General features: G+C 34.0%; 1 protein-coding gene across 3 annotated transcripts in view; it reads left to right on the top strand.

Moving 5' to 3' along the window:
* PHYHIPL (phytanoyl-CoA 2-hydroxylase interacting protein like) overlaps positions 1-14,388 on the top strand; it is an 83,891-nt gene that overhangs the window by 59,785 nt on the left and 9,718 nt on the right. For all 3 annotated transcript variants that reach the window (XM_025850324.2, XM_025850325.2, XM_073886247.1), the window contains exons 2-3: positions 5,440-5,636; positions 7,551-7,725. In XM_025850324.2, the coding sequence (XP_025706109.1) occupies positions 5,440-5,636; positions 7,551-7,725 (372 nt within the window). The remainder of the gene's footprint in view (positions 1-5,439; positions 5,637-7,550; positions 7,726-14,388) is intronic.

Genomic DNA, 14,388 nt, shown 5'->3' with positions numbered 1-14,388 from the left:
ACCTAACACATGCAATTTCTTTCTTAGAAAGATAGCTCGAGGCTTATTATTAAAACTAACTACCTTTATTATTTAAAAAAACCATTTTCTTACTTTATTCAAAGTGAATAATTTATGTTCTTTTAACTACTATAACTAAGATTTTAGACTGGCTTCTATTGTAGTGCTCTAGGGAGAATATTATGAAGAAAAACCACTCATTTTCACAGCAAAACTGATGGGGCAAAGGGACCATGGTACAATAAATATGCTAAAAATATAAAGGTCCTCAATAAAAAGAAACATGCTCTATTGCAATTGTTGCAAGAGTACATCTAGGTTATTAAGCAGGTGATACTTTTAATCTTTATTCAAGATAAAACTTTTTTTAGCTTAATCAAATTGGGTCATACACTTCATAAGGTAATCTTGATAACCAAGTAAGTTTTTCCTCCGCTATATCTTTCAAAAAGATAAATATAAAGAAAACATCTCAGTTTCTAAAGAGTTTAGCTAAGGACTTTGATAGCTAAGTAATTTAAATCTCTGTATAAACATATTAAAAATGTAGTATCATTGTATGTGTGTATAATATATTCATACGGATAAGTACATATAGATATGTTATAAATGAGACAAAAAGATTATGTTGCATAATTTCTATTCTGAAACATGGTCCTAAAATAAAGGATTAAGAATTATAAGGGGTAATGTTTGTTTAGAACAGCTTTTCTAATTCTTGAGGGGGAAGGGGGAAAATAGCAAATTTGAAGGACCTCTATTTCTTATAGATTGTATAATTTATAGAATATATTGACATATAGAAATGTATATAGATATATAGAAATTCATAATGCTGTAACAACACTGGTTTTTATATTCATAGATGTAAGTATGTGATAACGAAGGTAGACGTGAAGTGGGCTATTATTCTTTTGTATGCTTAAAATGTTTTAGTGAGTCTAGATCTTCTCAAGGTCCTTTAAATAAAGAGCTTGTGGGGTGCCTCAGTCTGTTAAAGTGTCTGCCTTAGGCTCGGGTCATGATCTCCAGGTCCTGGGATTGAGACCCCCTTCCAGCTTCCTGCTCAGCAGGGAGTCTGCTTTTCCCTCTCTGCCCCTTCCCCCCATTCATGCTCTCTCTCTCTCAAATAAATAAATGTATAATATAAATAAATAAATAAATAAATAAATAAATAAATACAAAGATTGTGTGTACTTCTCAGCCATCTTCTTAAAAATGTAGATTTATACTGGACACTCATGGATATTTAAAAATTGCTTTCTCGGTATGTTTGAGGGGCACATTTGAACTAATTATATGAGTCTGACAATACATTTTAATAAAATTTAATCTTCAGTATTATGCATATTGAACTCCATCTAAATCAACCATAAGTTTTTTCTCTTAGATAATTCCTCAACTTCCATGAAACATTTCTAGTCTCCTTTTTTAGCATTCTCAGTCAGTATTTTTTCCTATTACCTGTGCTGAATTAACTAAAATGAAGATGTACTGTTTCTTAATGCTTTTACTGTTGCCTCCGTTTAGAATGCTATGTCCTCAACTTTTTCACTACTGTCTTCACTTGTTGAAATTCTGCTTCTCCCACAGCATTGTGGTTACAGTTAACAATACTATATTGTATACTTCAAAACTGCTAAGAAACCACATCTTAAATGTTCTCACCACAAAAAGGAAATGTTAAATTTGGGACGCGATGGAAGTATTAGTTAATTCTACAGTGGTAATCATATTGCAATATATAATTATAAATATATATATATTTATGTATCAAATCAACAGAATTGTAAACATAAGACTTACGCAATATTATATATCAATGACATCTCAATTTTTAAAAATTTACTTCTCCTAAAACAAAGAGTTTCATGTTTTCTGAAGCATGATTTGATTCCCTTAATATAGCCTTTCAGTTAAATTATGTTATCACATAACATAATTTTATTATGACATTTCCCACATTCTTCCCAATTTTATATCCTTGAGGCAAGAGCTAGTTTTTACATCTTTGTACCTTTTCTGTTGTATACTTTTGATATATAGATAATTACAACTTAGTAAAAGTTGTAATAACAAAAATAAATATGAAGGGACACATAACTAAGTGGCAGTATGTTAAGGATCCTTGACCGCTTTACAAATTAAGTGATTTGTCAGGGTCAATATGAGAAGACACTTGAATTCAACAACTCGCTAAAAGTATAGCAACAAATCATTGAAGTTAGAGATTTTATTTTAAAATATTCTAAGAAGATTGGTATCACATTCTGATTTTTAGTGATCTTAGAAAGTTTCCTAGAGTTAATATACAAATCCCAATAGGTAGTTTTTGGGGAGTTTAATAAAATTAAAAATACAGACAAAAAATGCTTTCCGACAATGAATAGATGTAGCACAGAGGAAAAAAAATATTTTAAAAGTGAAAGAATTTGTTACAAAAGTGCCTTTGAAATGCTTATTCTGAGAAGCAGCTTTCATATTTTGGACAGATAAAAGTATCATTAATTTGTTTTCCATTCAGTATTACCAATCAGCAGTATAGTCACAGATCTTAGAATTATTTGTCAGGTAAAGTAGAAAAATGTAGCTAGAATTATTCTTAAGATGAAGTCTTATTAAGAAATAGAAGCTGCATTTAGAAACACACTTGATTGTACAGATCTAAGATAGTACTGGCTGGTTATTGAATATTAGTGTCATGTGAATCACTATTGTTTCACTGATTTTACAGACAAAATCATTGTCTTCTGTCACTTATCTCAAAATCTTAGTTAAAAATTGATTCAGAGTGTGAAGATAAAGGAAGTTACATATAAACTGATAGGATTGGTTTAAACTAAATTTTTTACTTGTTCTGCGCAAGTAAGAAAGCTGCGTAGAGGTTAATCTACTGGCTTTGTTAAGAACTGGGAGTATGATAAGTAGCTTGAAAATAAAGATTTTCTTAATATAACAAGTCCTTCATAGGTTTGAGCTTTATATTCTGAATGGTAAAATAGGATTTAAACAAAACTTTCCACATTTTAATAAATATAATTTTTTTCTCAAATTTTAACTATTAGACAAAAATATGTAAAACAAAGTATTATATTCTAGACAATAATCAATTATTTGTAACTTTAAGGTTGAATCCGATAACAGTGGAAGTTTAAGTAGCAAACTTTTGTATCTTAGTGTTAATATATTGAAATTGCATTTTCATTAAATTGGGTCAAATGCAAAATAGCTTTCTTTTTCTCTCTATGATCTTAAATAACAATTTTTTCACCCAGTTGTTATGAAATTATATGGAGAGTCATAATGCAGACGAGTTCTACAGAAACTTTTACTGTTAGTGTCCAGAAAGTTTTTCAGTAGTGTTACTTATATTTTAAAGATAACTGCAATCAGAATAATAGGTAAAAACTTTGAGCTTTTCTAAATAGAACAAAAATTACTAATGTTTGAGTATTTATTGCCTTTCCCTTTTCCAGGTCCATTAAAAGGATTCCACTTAGTTTCTTTCCTTCCCTTGACTTCTAAAAGGCTTTTATTTAGGTCACAAGCAATTTGGGGATTCTGTTAGGCCAGATGAGAAGGAAAGAAAGTGAGAGAGTAATTTTTGTGGGAGTTTTATGGAGAGGGAATCCGGAGAGACTGGGGTGTGAGGGGAAGGTATGAAGAAGAAAAGAATTTTTAAAAGTATTGTTCAAGAAATGACAATAAAGAACTTATTTTGAAATTAGTTTTCAATTGCCATCAGGTTCCTCTGGCAACATCACAGCTTGAGATGAGAAAATATGGGTCAAAGATTTAGGGACACCTGGGCGGCTCAGTCGTTAAGCCTCTGCTTTGGGCTCAGGTCAGCTCAGGTCATGATCTCAGGGTCCTGGGATTGAGCCCCACGTGGGCTTCCTGCTCTGCGGGAAGCCTGCTTCTCCCTCTCCCACTCCCCCTGCTTGTGTTCCCTCTCTTGCTGTGTCTTTCTCTGTCAAAAAATAAACTCTTAAAAAAAAAGATTTAATAAGACTGGCAATTGTCAACAGTTTTATATCAACAATTGAGAGGGAGTGTGGGAGCAGGAGAACACAATTTATCTGGAAATGGAAGATATTGCCACAAGATAATATTCATTGTTGTTTTTAATTTTTGTTGATCAAGATTTACTCTTTTATTCTGTTAAGGAACTAGTTATGTAGCTGATTTATGATCTACCACTTTTTATCATATGAATAACAATTACATTTATTTTTTTTTCCTCTGGGGCATTCAATTTTATGTTGGCTTGGGGTAAGAGAACATAGGAAGGAGAAATAGAGTAAAAGTTGGTTCAGTATTTTTTTCCTATCTATGAAACAAACTTGGCAGATCTATATTTTTTCTATTTTGACCAATCATCCATCTTATTCTACTCTATACTATTAGCCAAAGTTTCTCTTTTAGTTTCTCATTTTCTTTAACTGGAAAGGCAGGATACAGTCTTTTAGGTAACCAGATGTCAGATCAGTTCTTCAAGATTTTAATGATAACAATCAACATGGCAATTGTTTTTTTTTCTCTTTTAGTTTTATCTATTGTTTTAATACTCAAAATTAAATTGACCAAGACACAATGGGCAGAAAGATTCCTAGAATAATCCTTGACATAATAACTTGTAAGAGAATGGTCTTCAATATTATTTGTATATATAGTATAACTATCACATGCTGTTTCTATATATAAATATCTAAAACAAAAGGAAAATGGAAGAGTAATTTTTATAGACTGTCACTGATAACTCACAGATTTTTTTAAAGAAATGTTCTTTTTTTAATTTGACTGGATTCTTTCATTAGCAACATTTGTGACTTCATATAGTTTAAAACGCCTGACATTAGAGCAGAATTGGTTGTTCATGTAGGAAAAATGGTCTCTTGGGTCTACCATGTAAGGCCAATCTTTTATAGATTAGAAAGATAGATTATCAGTGTTTTTGTTTACATTCTGTGAAAGCAAAAATTGGAAAAGTAAATTGAAAATTTAGAGGTGGTAAGGACTAATTCAGTTTTGCTTTTTTTTTTTATTGGTAAAATGACTTTGTAAATGGCATTAACTATTGTTAACACTCAAACTATTTCATGAAATAGATTTCATGAAATCTCAGTAATTAGGTAGTTGAGTTCAGAAATACATACACAGAGGTCCTTGGGTGGCTCAGTTGGTTAAGCGTCTGACTTCAGCTGAGGTCATGATCTCAGGGTCCTGGGATCAAGCCTGCATTGGGCTCTCTGCTCAGCGGGGAGTCTTCTTCACCCTCTCACTCTCCCTCTGTGCGCACTCTCTCTCTCTCCCTATTTCTGTCTCAAATAAATAAATAAAAATCTTATTAAAAAAGAAAAAAATATATACACAACTGATGGCCTTGCAACCTGGAAAAATACATTAGTTGGAAACTACCTGTGCATTGTTTTCTTGCAGGGAATAAATCACAAGACAGTGGCATAGCAGAGATGGAAGAACTTCCTGTACCACATAACATTAAAATAAGCAACATTACATGTGACTCATTCAAGATTTCATGGGAAATGGATTCAAAGTCAAAGGACCGTATTACACACTATTTCATTGACCTCAATAAGAAAGAGAACAAGAACTCCAATAAATTTAAACACAAGGTAAAATCTTAACACATACTTCTGTTCATTTGCATCTTAAAATCTAAGTCTGAGGACATTTTAAAAGCAGGAATAATGTTCTATTAATTACTTAAGTGATGTATTTGATATTGGGAAGAATAAAAATTACATGTCATTTCAAAACCCTATCCCTTTAAGAAATTTTGTAAGAAAATGAAATGCCAAGTATACTATTAAAATACAATTTTTCCCATAAGAGGTAAAATCATGACTGTCATATAGACATAAAAATGAACATGTGTTAAAAGATTTAACTCATTAATGAGGTAACTGATGAGGTGTTACAACCAGTTCAAGGGATAATCCAAAGAATAGACACAAGCATAGATTAGTATATTGAAATAAATGTATAACTACAGGTAAAACTGATTTGGGGTCAGGAAGGAGAAAGGGACAGAAGGGATGGATGGACAAAATTCATTTGCATGTATTTAGACAAGAATAACTGTTATCAGTTATCTACAGATTACACTGTTATAAAATAACTCCCACAGAATCAAAAGAAAATAGCCAGAAGAATATGCTATAGGCAGGGTATAGTTTTTCATTAAGGCATACATTTTTCCCTATAACTGCTGAGAGAGGAATGTGATATAGCTTATAAACTTTAGGGTATTTGTAAAATACTTCAGGGCTGAAAACTGCTTTATGTAGTCAATTTTATTTTATGATTTGAGGATGAAAATTAACCTTTATATGTCTTAGACCTGTTTACACCTCTTTGGTATTTATTCTTATAACAGTCTACTTATCACATATCTTTGCTGATACATATGTCTCTACGTACACATCAGAGATAGCATAGAGAGGATAATAGTTATTAAGTATTCTTTCTTATGTTTCAGTATTTTCACTGATGAAAACTGGTCTTTTTTTTATATTGATACTAAATTTAACTTGGCAAATCTTTTGGAAGAGCTGCCTTATCCTTTCTGGAAATTATGTCTTTTACCAAATGCGCAGTTATACACACTAATGATAAGTAAGGATTATATGTATATGTGTGAGAGAACAAGGTTGATAAGTCATTATTCTAACCATGTTCTAATTTTGATTATGCTTTCTAGTTATGGATATTTTCTTTGCTGACATTTGCCTTCTTGAAGTAGTTTTGAAATATTTCCTTAAAATAGCTTTGAAATACTTAATGTTATGTGATGATTAGGTCAAGATTTGACCCCCTTTTCTTCATTCCACACTTAGAAAACCATGTCTTGGAAATATAGTGAATATTCAACTAGCAAGTTTAATAACCTTATTAATCATTGTTTAGAAATACCTAAACATTTCTGTGACACATAAGCTCCATACTTGAATACAACTGAAGCAGATACTACCTCTTTTGTAAATAAAACTGATTCATTTATCTTAAAATAGTTATTTTTAAAATGTTTTCTGCCTTCACATATAAAATATTTAGTAATGGGCTACTCTGGTAAAATTAATGGATAGTATAAATTAAACAAATATATTTTAAAATACAAAATCATTGAATTTGTTTGTCATGTTTCTGGGTTTTGGGAGGTTTTGTTTTGTTTTATAATTTAATATTAGAATATTGCACTTTAAGGAACATATATAAGGAGAGTACAGAGAAGAACAATAATCAAGAAAACAGAAATCTAAATACATTTTATGTCATTAACTAGCTGTATGACCTTGGGCATGTCTTTTGATCAAGTTGGGCCTTATTTTTTTTACATCTGGAGAATAGAGATTTGACTAGAATAATTGTTAAATATCTTTAAAAAGGAAAATTCTATGATTAGCCAGGAATTTAAGTTCCTCCACATTGTTTAAAATTGATTCAGGTTCTACTGCTAAATTATTTCTTCCCTCCCTGCCTGCCCTCTACCCTTCCTTCTTTCCTGTTTTTCTTTCTTTTTGTCTTAGGATGTTCCAACGAAATTGGTGGCAAAAGCTGTTCCTTTGCCCATGACTGTCCGTGGACACTGGTTTTTGAGCCCGAGAACTGAATATACAGTAGCAGTGCAGACTGCCTCAAAACAGGTTGACGGTGATTATGTTGTGTCTGAATGGAGTGAAATTATAGAATTCTGCACAGCAGGTAAGAGAACTAGATACAAATCCAGAAAAATATTTAGTAGTTCCTTAAAAGCTAATTACAGAAAAATATTTTTTAATCATAAGGTGATATGAATTGCATTGGGTTATTTTTACATCGACAGTAGCATTGTGTACTAGAACAAGCTACGCTGTATTAGTTGGAGGGAGCTTAGATTCTCAGTAAAAGCTGAGTAATGGCATTAAATTAGTTCTTTGCTGCATAGTTTGATTTTTTAAAGTAAAAGCTTTGCAAATAAAAATTGGTTTAGTTTGAAAATATGCTCAAACATATTTTGAGCTTCGTTTTGAGAGAGAGCTTTTTTTTTTCTTTAAATTTTCACAGATATTGATGGCACCTGGGTGGCTCAGTTGGCTAAGTGGCTGCCTTTGGCTCAAGTCATGATCCCAAGAATCTGGGATCAAGCCCTGTGTCTCTGGTTCCCTGTTCAGCAGGGAGCCTGCTTCTCCCTCTTCCTCTGCCTGCCACTCCCCCTGCTTGCACTCTCTCTCTGTCAAATAAATAAAATAAATAGAATCTTTAAAAAAAAATGTTCACAGATATTGAAACAAGTCAGGAACATCTTTCTGTAACTTAGGGGAATGGATGCAGATCTTAATGACTGTACATAGCAGAAATGTTATTGGATTTTTCACCTGAGTGCTGAAATCTGTATCTAAACTAGTGTCGTGTGTGTGTGTGTGTGTGTGTGTGTGTGTGTGTGTGTGTGTCTTTGCTTCATTAGAAAGTACCTCATAGCCATTTGACATTGAGATACCTGATGTGGAGAGCCCCATCCCCTTTGATTTTGAACTATACTTTAATATTCCATTAAATTGGAAATGTTACCATTTATCTCGTTCATTTATCTGTTTATTCATTCATTTAAGAAACAAATATTTGGTGAGCTCTTAAATAGGTGTTGAACTCATACAAAGATATCTTTACCTGATTACATCTGTCATCCTCTCCTTGTCTCTTAGAATGGGGCTTTATTTCCTCTTTGTATAGGTGATTGTTTCCTCTAAAAAATTGTAGAGAAAGGCTGTGTTTTTCAACATAAAGGAGCTTGAAGAAAGTCTTAAAAACAATTTGCCTCAACTATTGTAAGTTGCTTAGCAAATTTTCCCAGCTGAGGCATCCTTCATATAAACCGGCCTTTTTTTTTCTCCCCATAATGTCACACCTGCATTATTTTAGACTCAGTACATACTTAGCAACTGCTTTATCTCACTAGCTTGTGTTGTTTCTTAATCTCAAATTCAGTGTAAAACTTTTCCTATGGATATGTTAAATGGATGAAATTTTAATTCTATGTTATTTTGATTTTATCTTCAAACCTTTTTATATATGGGTAAGTTGCTAAGGATTATAACATCCTTGATTGTTAAGGATTTCAGTCTTTGAGAGCAAGGAAATAATATCTCTCTGGTACCATATTTCTTCCTAAGATACTGATTATAAGTTCCACCATTTTATACTGTCAGTTAAAGTATGAAACAGTGTTTTCATATCACAGTTATTGTTGGACTCATTAAGAAGCTAAATGTGAAAAAATACATTTTGGACTAGATGAAATATGGTATTAATCATAGTTTAGTTATCAGTAATGAAGCAGCTAATTTTTATATTGTATTAAGAGTAACATTAATAGTGAGTAAAGAATTCTCAATGATAAAACTTTTACCTATATTTGTTGTGTTATATTGGAGTTAATATATTACCTCAGTTTTTTCCTGAAATAAAATTCTTCTTTGGAGTCTATCTCACGTTTACTTTTCTTTATTGCATTTCTTTCCATTTACTTTCTTTTTTTTAAATTTTATTTTCTTATGTTATGTTAGTCGCCATACATTACATCATTAGTTTTTGATGTAGTGTTCCATGATTCATTGTTTGCGTATAACACCCAGTGCTCCATTCAGTAGTGCCCTCCTTAATACCCATCAACAGGCTAACCCATCCCCCTCCCCTCTAGAACCCTCAGTTTGTTTCTCAGAGTCCATAGTCTCTCATGGTTCGTCTCCCCCTCCGATTTCCCCCCCTTCATTTTTCCCTTCCTGCTATCTTCTTTTATATTTTTTTTACATAGAATGTATTATTTGTTTCAGAGGTACAGGTCTGTGATTCAACAGTCTCACACAATTTACAGCGCTCACCAATACCACATACCCTCCCCAATGTCTATCATTCAGCCACCCCATCCCTCCCACCCCCCACTACTCCAGCAACCCTCAGTTTGTTTCCTGAGATTAAGAATTCCTCATATCAGTGAGATCATAAGATACATGTCTTTCTCTGATTGACTTATTTCGCTCAGCATAACACCTTCCAGTTCCATCCGTATCATTGCAAATGGCAAGATTTCATTCCTTTTGATGGCTGCATAATATTCCATTGTATATATATACCACATCTTTTTTATCCATTCATCTGTTGATGGACATCTTGGCTCTTTCCATATTTTACCTATTGTGGACATTGCTGCTATAAACATTGGGGTACACGTACCCCTTCGGATCCCTACATTTGTATCTTTGGGGCAAATACCCAGTAGTGCAATTGCTGGGTCATATGGTAGCTCTATTTTCAACTTTTTGACGAACCTCCATGCTGTTTTCCAGGGTGCCTGCACCAGCTTGCATTCCCACCAACAGTGTAGGAGGGTTCGCCTTTCTCTGCATCCCTGCCAACATCTGTTGTTTCCTGACTTGTTAATTTTAGCCATTCTGACTGGTGTGAGGTGGTATCTCATTGAGGTTTTGATTTGGATTTCCCTGATGTTGAGTATTGTTGAGCACTTTTTCATGTGTCTGTTGGCCATTTGGATGTCATCTTTGGAAAAATATCTGTTCATGTCTTCCGCCCATTTCTTGACTGGATTATTTGTTCTTTGGGTGTTGAGTTTGCTAAGTTCTTTATAGATTTCGGATACTAGCCCTTTATCTGATATGTCATTTGCACATATCTTCTCCCATTCTGTCGGTTGTCTTTGGTTTTGTTGACTGTTTCCTTTGCTGTGCAAAAGCTTTTTATCTTGATGAAATCCCAATAGTTCATTTTTTCCCTTGCTTCCCTTGCCTTTGGCAATGTTTCTAGGAAGAAGTTGCTGCGGCTGAGGTCGAAGAGGTTGCTGCCTGTGTTCTCCTTTAGGATTTTGATGGACTCCTGTCTCACATTGAGGTCTTTCAACCATTTTGAGTCTATTTCTGTGTGTGTGGTGTAAGAAAATGGTTCAGTTTCATTCTTCTGCATGTGGCTGTCCAATTTTCCCAACACCATTTGTTGAAGAGACTTTTTTCCATTGGACATTCTTTCCTGCTTTGTCGAAGATTAGTTGACCATAGAGTTGAGGGTCCATTTCTGAGCTCTCTATTCTGTTCCATTGATCTATGTGTCGGTTTTTGTGCCAGTACCATACTGTCTTGATGATGACAGCTTTGTAATAGAGCTTGAAGTCCGGAATTGTGATGCCACCAGCTTTGCTTTTCTTTTTCAACATTTCTCTGGCTACTCGGGGTCTTTTCTGGTTCCATACAAATTTTAGGATTATTTGTCCCATTTCTTTGAAAAAAGTGGATGGTATTTTGATAGGGAATGCATTAAATGTGTAGATTGTTCTAGGTAGCATTGACATCTTCAAGATATTTGTTCTTCCAGTCCATGAGCATGGAACGTTTTTCCATTTCTTTGTGTCTTTCTCAATTTCTTTCATGAGTATTTTATAGTTTTCTGAGTACGGATTCTTTGGCTCTTTGGTTAGATTTATTCCTAGGTATCTTATGGTTTTGGGTGCAATTGTAAGTGGGATCGACTCCTTAATTTCTTTTTCTTCTGTCTTGTTGGTGTATAGAAATGCCACTGATTTCTGTGCATTGATTTTTATATCCTGCCACTTTACTGAATTCCTGTATGAGTTCTAGCAGTTTGGGGGTGGAGTCTTTCAGATTTTTCACGTAAAGTATCATATCATCTGCAAAGGGTGAGAGTTTGACTTCTTTGCCAATTTGGATGCCTTTGATTTCTTTTTGTTGTCTGATTGCTATGGCTAGGACTTCTAATACTATGTTGAATAGCAGTGGTGATAATGGACATCCCTGCCGTGTTCCTGACCTTAGGGGGAAAGCTCTCAGTTTTTCCCCATTGAGAATGATATTCACTGTGTGTTTTTCATAGATGGCTTTTATGTTATTGAGGTATGTACCTTCTATCCCTATACTCTGAAGAATTTTGATCAAGAAAGAATGCTGTACTTTGTCAAATGCTTTTTCTGCTTCTATTGAGAGGTTCATATGGTTCTTGTTCTTTGTTTTATTAATGTATTGCATCACATTGATTAATTTGCAGATGTTGAACCAACCTTGCAGCCCAGGGATAAATCCCACTTGGTCATGGTGAATAATCCTTTTAATGTACTGTTGGATCCTATTGGCTGGTATTTTGGTGAGAATTTTTGTATCCATGTTCATCAGGGATGTTGGTCTGTAATTCTTTTTGATGGGGTCTTTGTCTGGTTTTGGGATCAAGGTAATGGTGACCTCATAAAATGAGTTTGGAAGTTTGCCTTCCATTTCTATTTTTTGGAACAGTTTCAGAAGAATAGGTATTAATTCTTCTTTAAATATTTGGTAGAATTCCCCTGGGAAGCCATCTGGCCCTGGGCTCTTGTTTGTTGGGAGATTTTTGATGACTGCTTCAATTTCCTTAGTGGTTATAATCTGTTCAGGTTTTCTGTTTCTTCCTGCTTCAGTTTTGGTAGTTTGTACATCTCTAGGAATGCATCCATTTCTTCCAGATTATCTAATTTGCTAGCATAGAGTTGCTCATAATACGTTCTTGTAATTGTTTGTATTTATTTGTGTTGGTTGTGATCTCTTCTCTTTCATTCATGATTTTATTTTTTGGGTCATTTCTCTTTTCTTTTTGATAAGTCTGGCTAGGGGTTTATCATCTTATTAATTCTTTCAAAGAACCAGCTCCTAGTTTCATGGATCTGTTCCACTGTTCTTTTGGTTTCTATTTCATTGATTTCTGCTCTGATCTTTATTACTTCTCTTCTCCTGCTGGGTTTAGGCTTTATTTGCTGTTCTTTCTCCAGCTCCTTAGGTGTAGGGTTAGGTTGTGTAATTCAGACCTTTCTTGTTTCTTGAGAAAGGCTTGTATTGCTATATACTTTCCTCTTAGGACTGCCTTTGCTGCATCCCAAAGATTTTGAACAGTTGTGTTTTCATTTTCATTGGTTTCCATGAATTTTTTTTAATTCTTTTTTAAAAATTTCTTGGTTGACCCGTTCATTCTTTAGTAGGATGTTCTTTAGCCTCCATGTATTTGAGTTGTTTCCGACTTTCCTCTTATGATTGAGTTCTAGTTTCAAAGCATTGTGGTCTGAAAATATGTAGGGAATGATCCCAATCTATAGTTACCAGTTGAGGCCTGATTTGTGACCTAGGATGTGATCAATTCTGGAGAATGTTCCATGGTCACTAGTGAAGTGTGTATTCCGTTGCTTTGGGATGGAATGTTCTGAATATGTCTGTGAAGTCCATTTGGGCCAGTGTGTCATTTAAAGTCTTTATTTTCTTGTTTGATCTTTTGCTTAGATGATCTGTCCATATCAGTGAGGGGGTGTTAAAGTCCCCCACTAGTATTGTTGTTGATGTTTTTTTCTTTTGTTATTAATTGGCTTATATATTTGGCTGTTCCCATGTTAGGGGCATAGATATTTACAATTGTTAGATCTTCTCGTTGGATAGACCCTTTAAGTAGGATATAGTGTCTTTCCTCATCTCTTATCATAGTCTTTGCTTTAAAATCTAATTTGTCTGATACAAGGATTGCCACCCCAGCTTTCTTTTGATGTCCATTAGCGTGGTAAATGGTTTTCCACCCCCTCACTTTCAATCTGGGAGTTTCTTTGGGTCTCAAATGAGTCTCTTGCAGACAGCATATCGATGGGTCTTGTTTTTTATCCAATCTGATACCCTGTGTCTTTTGATTGGGGCATTTAGCCCATTTACATTCAGAGTAACTATTGAAAGATAGGAATTTCCTGCCATTGTATTGCCTGTAAGGTGACTGTTACTGTATATTGTCTGTGTTCCTTTCTGATCTATGCTGCTTTTAGGCTCTCTCTTTGCTTAGAGGACCCCTTTCAATATTTCTTGGAGGGCTGGTTTCGTGTTTGCAGATTCCTTTAGTTTTTGTTTGTCCTAGAAGCTTTTTATCTCTCCTTCTATTTTCAATGACAGTCTAGCTGGATATAGTATTCTTGGCTGCATATTTTTCTCATTTAGTGCTCTGAATAGATCATGCCAGTCCTTTCTGGCCTGCCAGGTCTCTGTGGATAGGTCTGTTGCCAATCTGATGTTTCTACCATTGTAGGTTACAAATCTCTTGTCCCGAGCCACAGTCTTTTTGGATATCGTTTTAATACATGCTATTTTCCATAGGACGGCACTAAACAAAGTCATAATATTTATCCAATTAAAAGAGCTATAATTTACCTACTAAAATCCCCATTTGACATTGGGGAAAAGTGTGAAATATTATTTCTTCTTTAGCTTAAGAAAGACCTTTGGCATTTCCAGGTCAGAAATACCTGTCTATAGATGCATACACACTCTGTTCTATAATCTATTTAACCATATGAGTACATGTTTTATTTCT

The sequence above is a fragment of the Callorhinus ursinus genome, unplaced genomic scaffold (assembly GCF_003265705.2).
Source record: "Callorhinus ursinus isolate GAN/ISIS: 27379988/994484 unplaced genomic scaffold, GSC_fseal_2.0 scaffold69, whole genome shotgun sequence".
Lineage (NCBI taxonomy): Eukaryota > Metazoa > Chordata > Mammalia > Carnivora > Otariidae > Callorhinus > Callorhinus ursinus.
The sequence above is the reverse complement of the archived record's forward strand: the minus strand, read 5'-3'. Positions and strand labels throughout refer to the sequence as shown.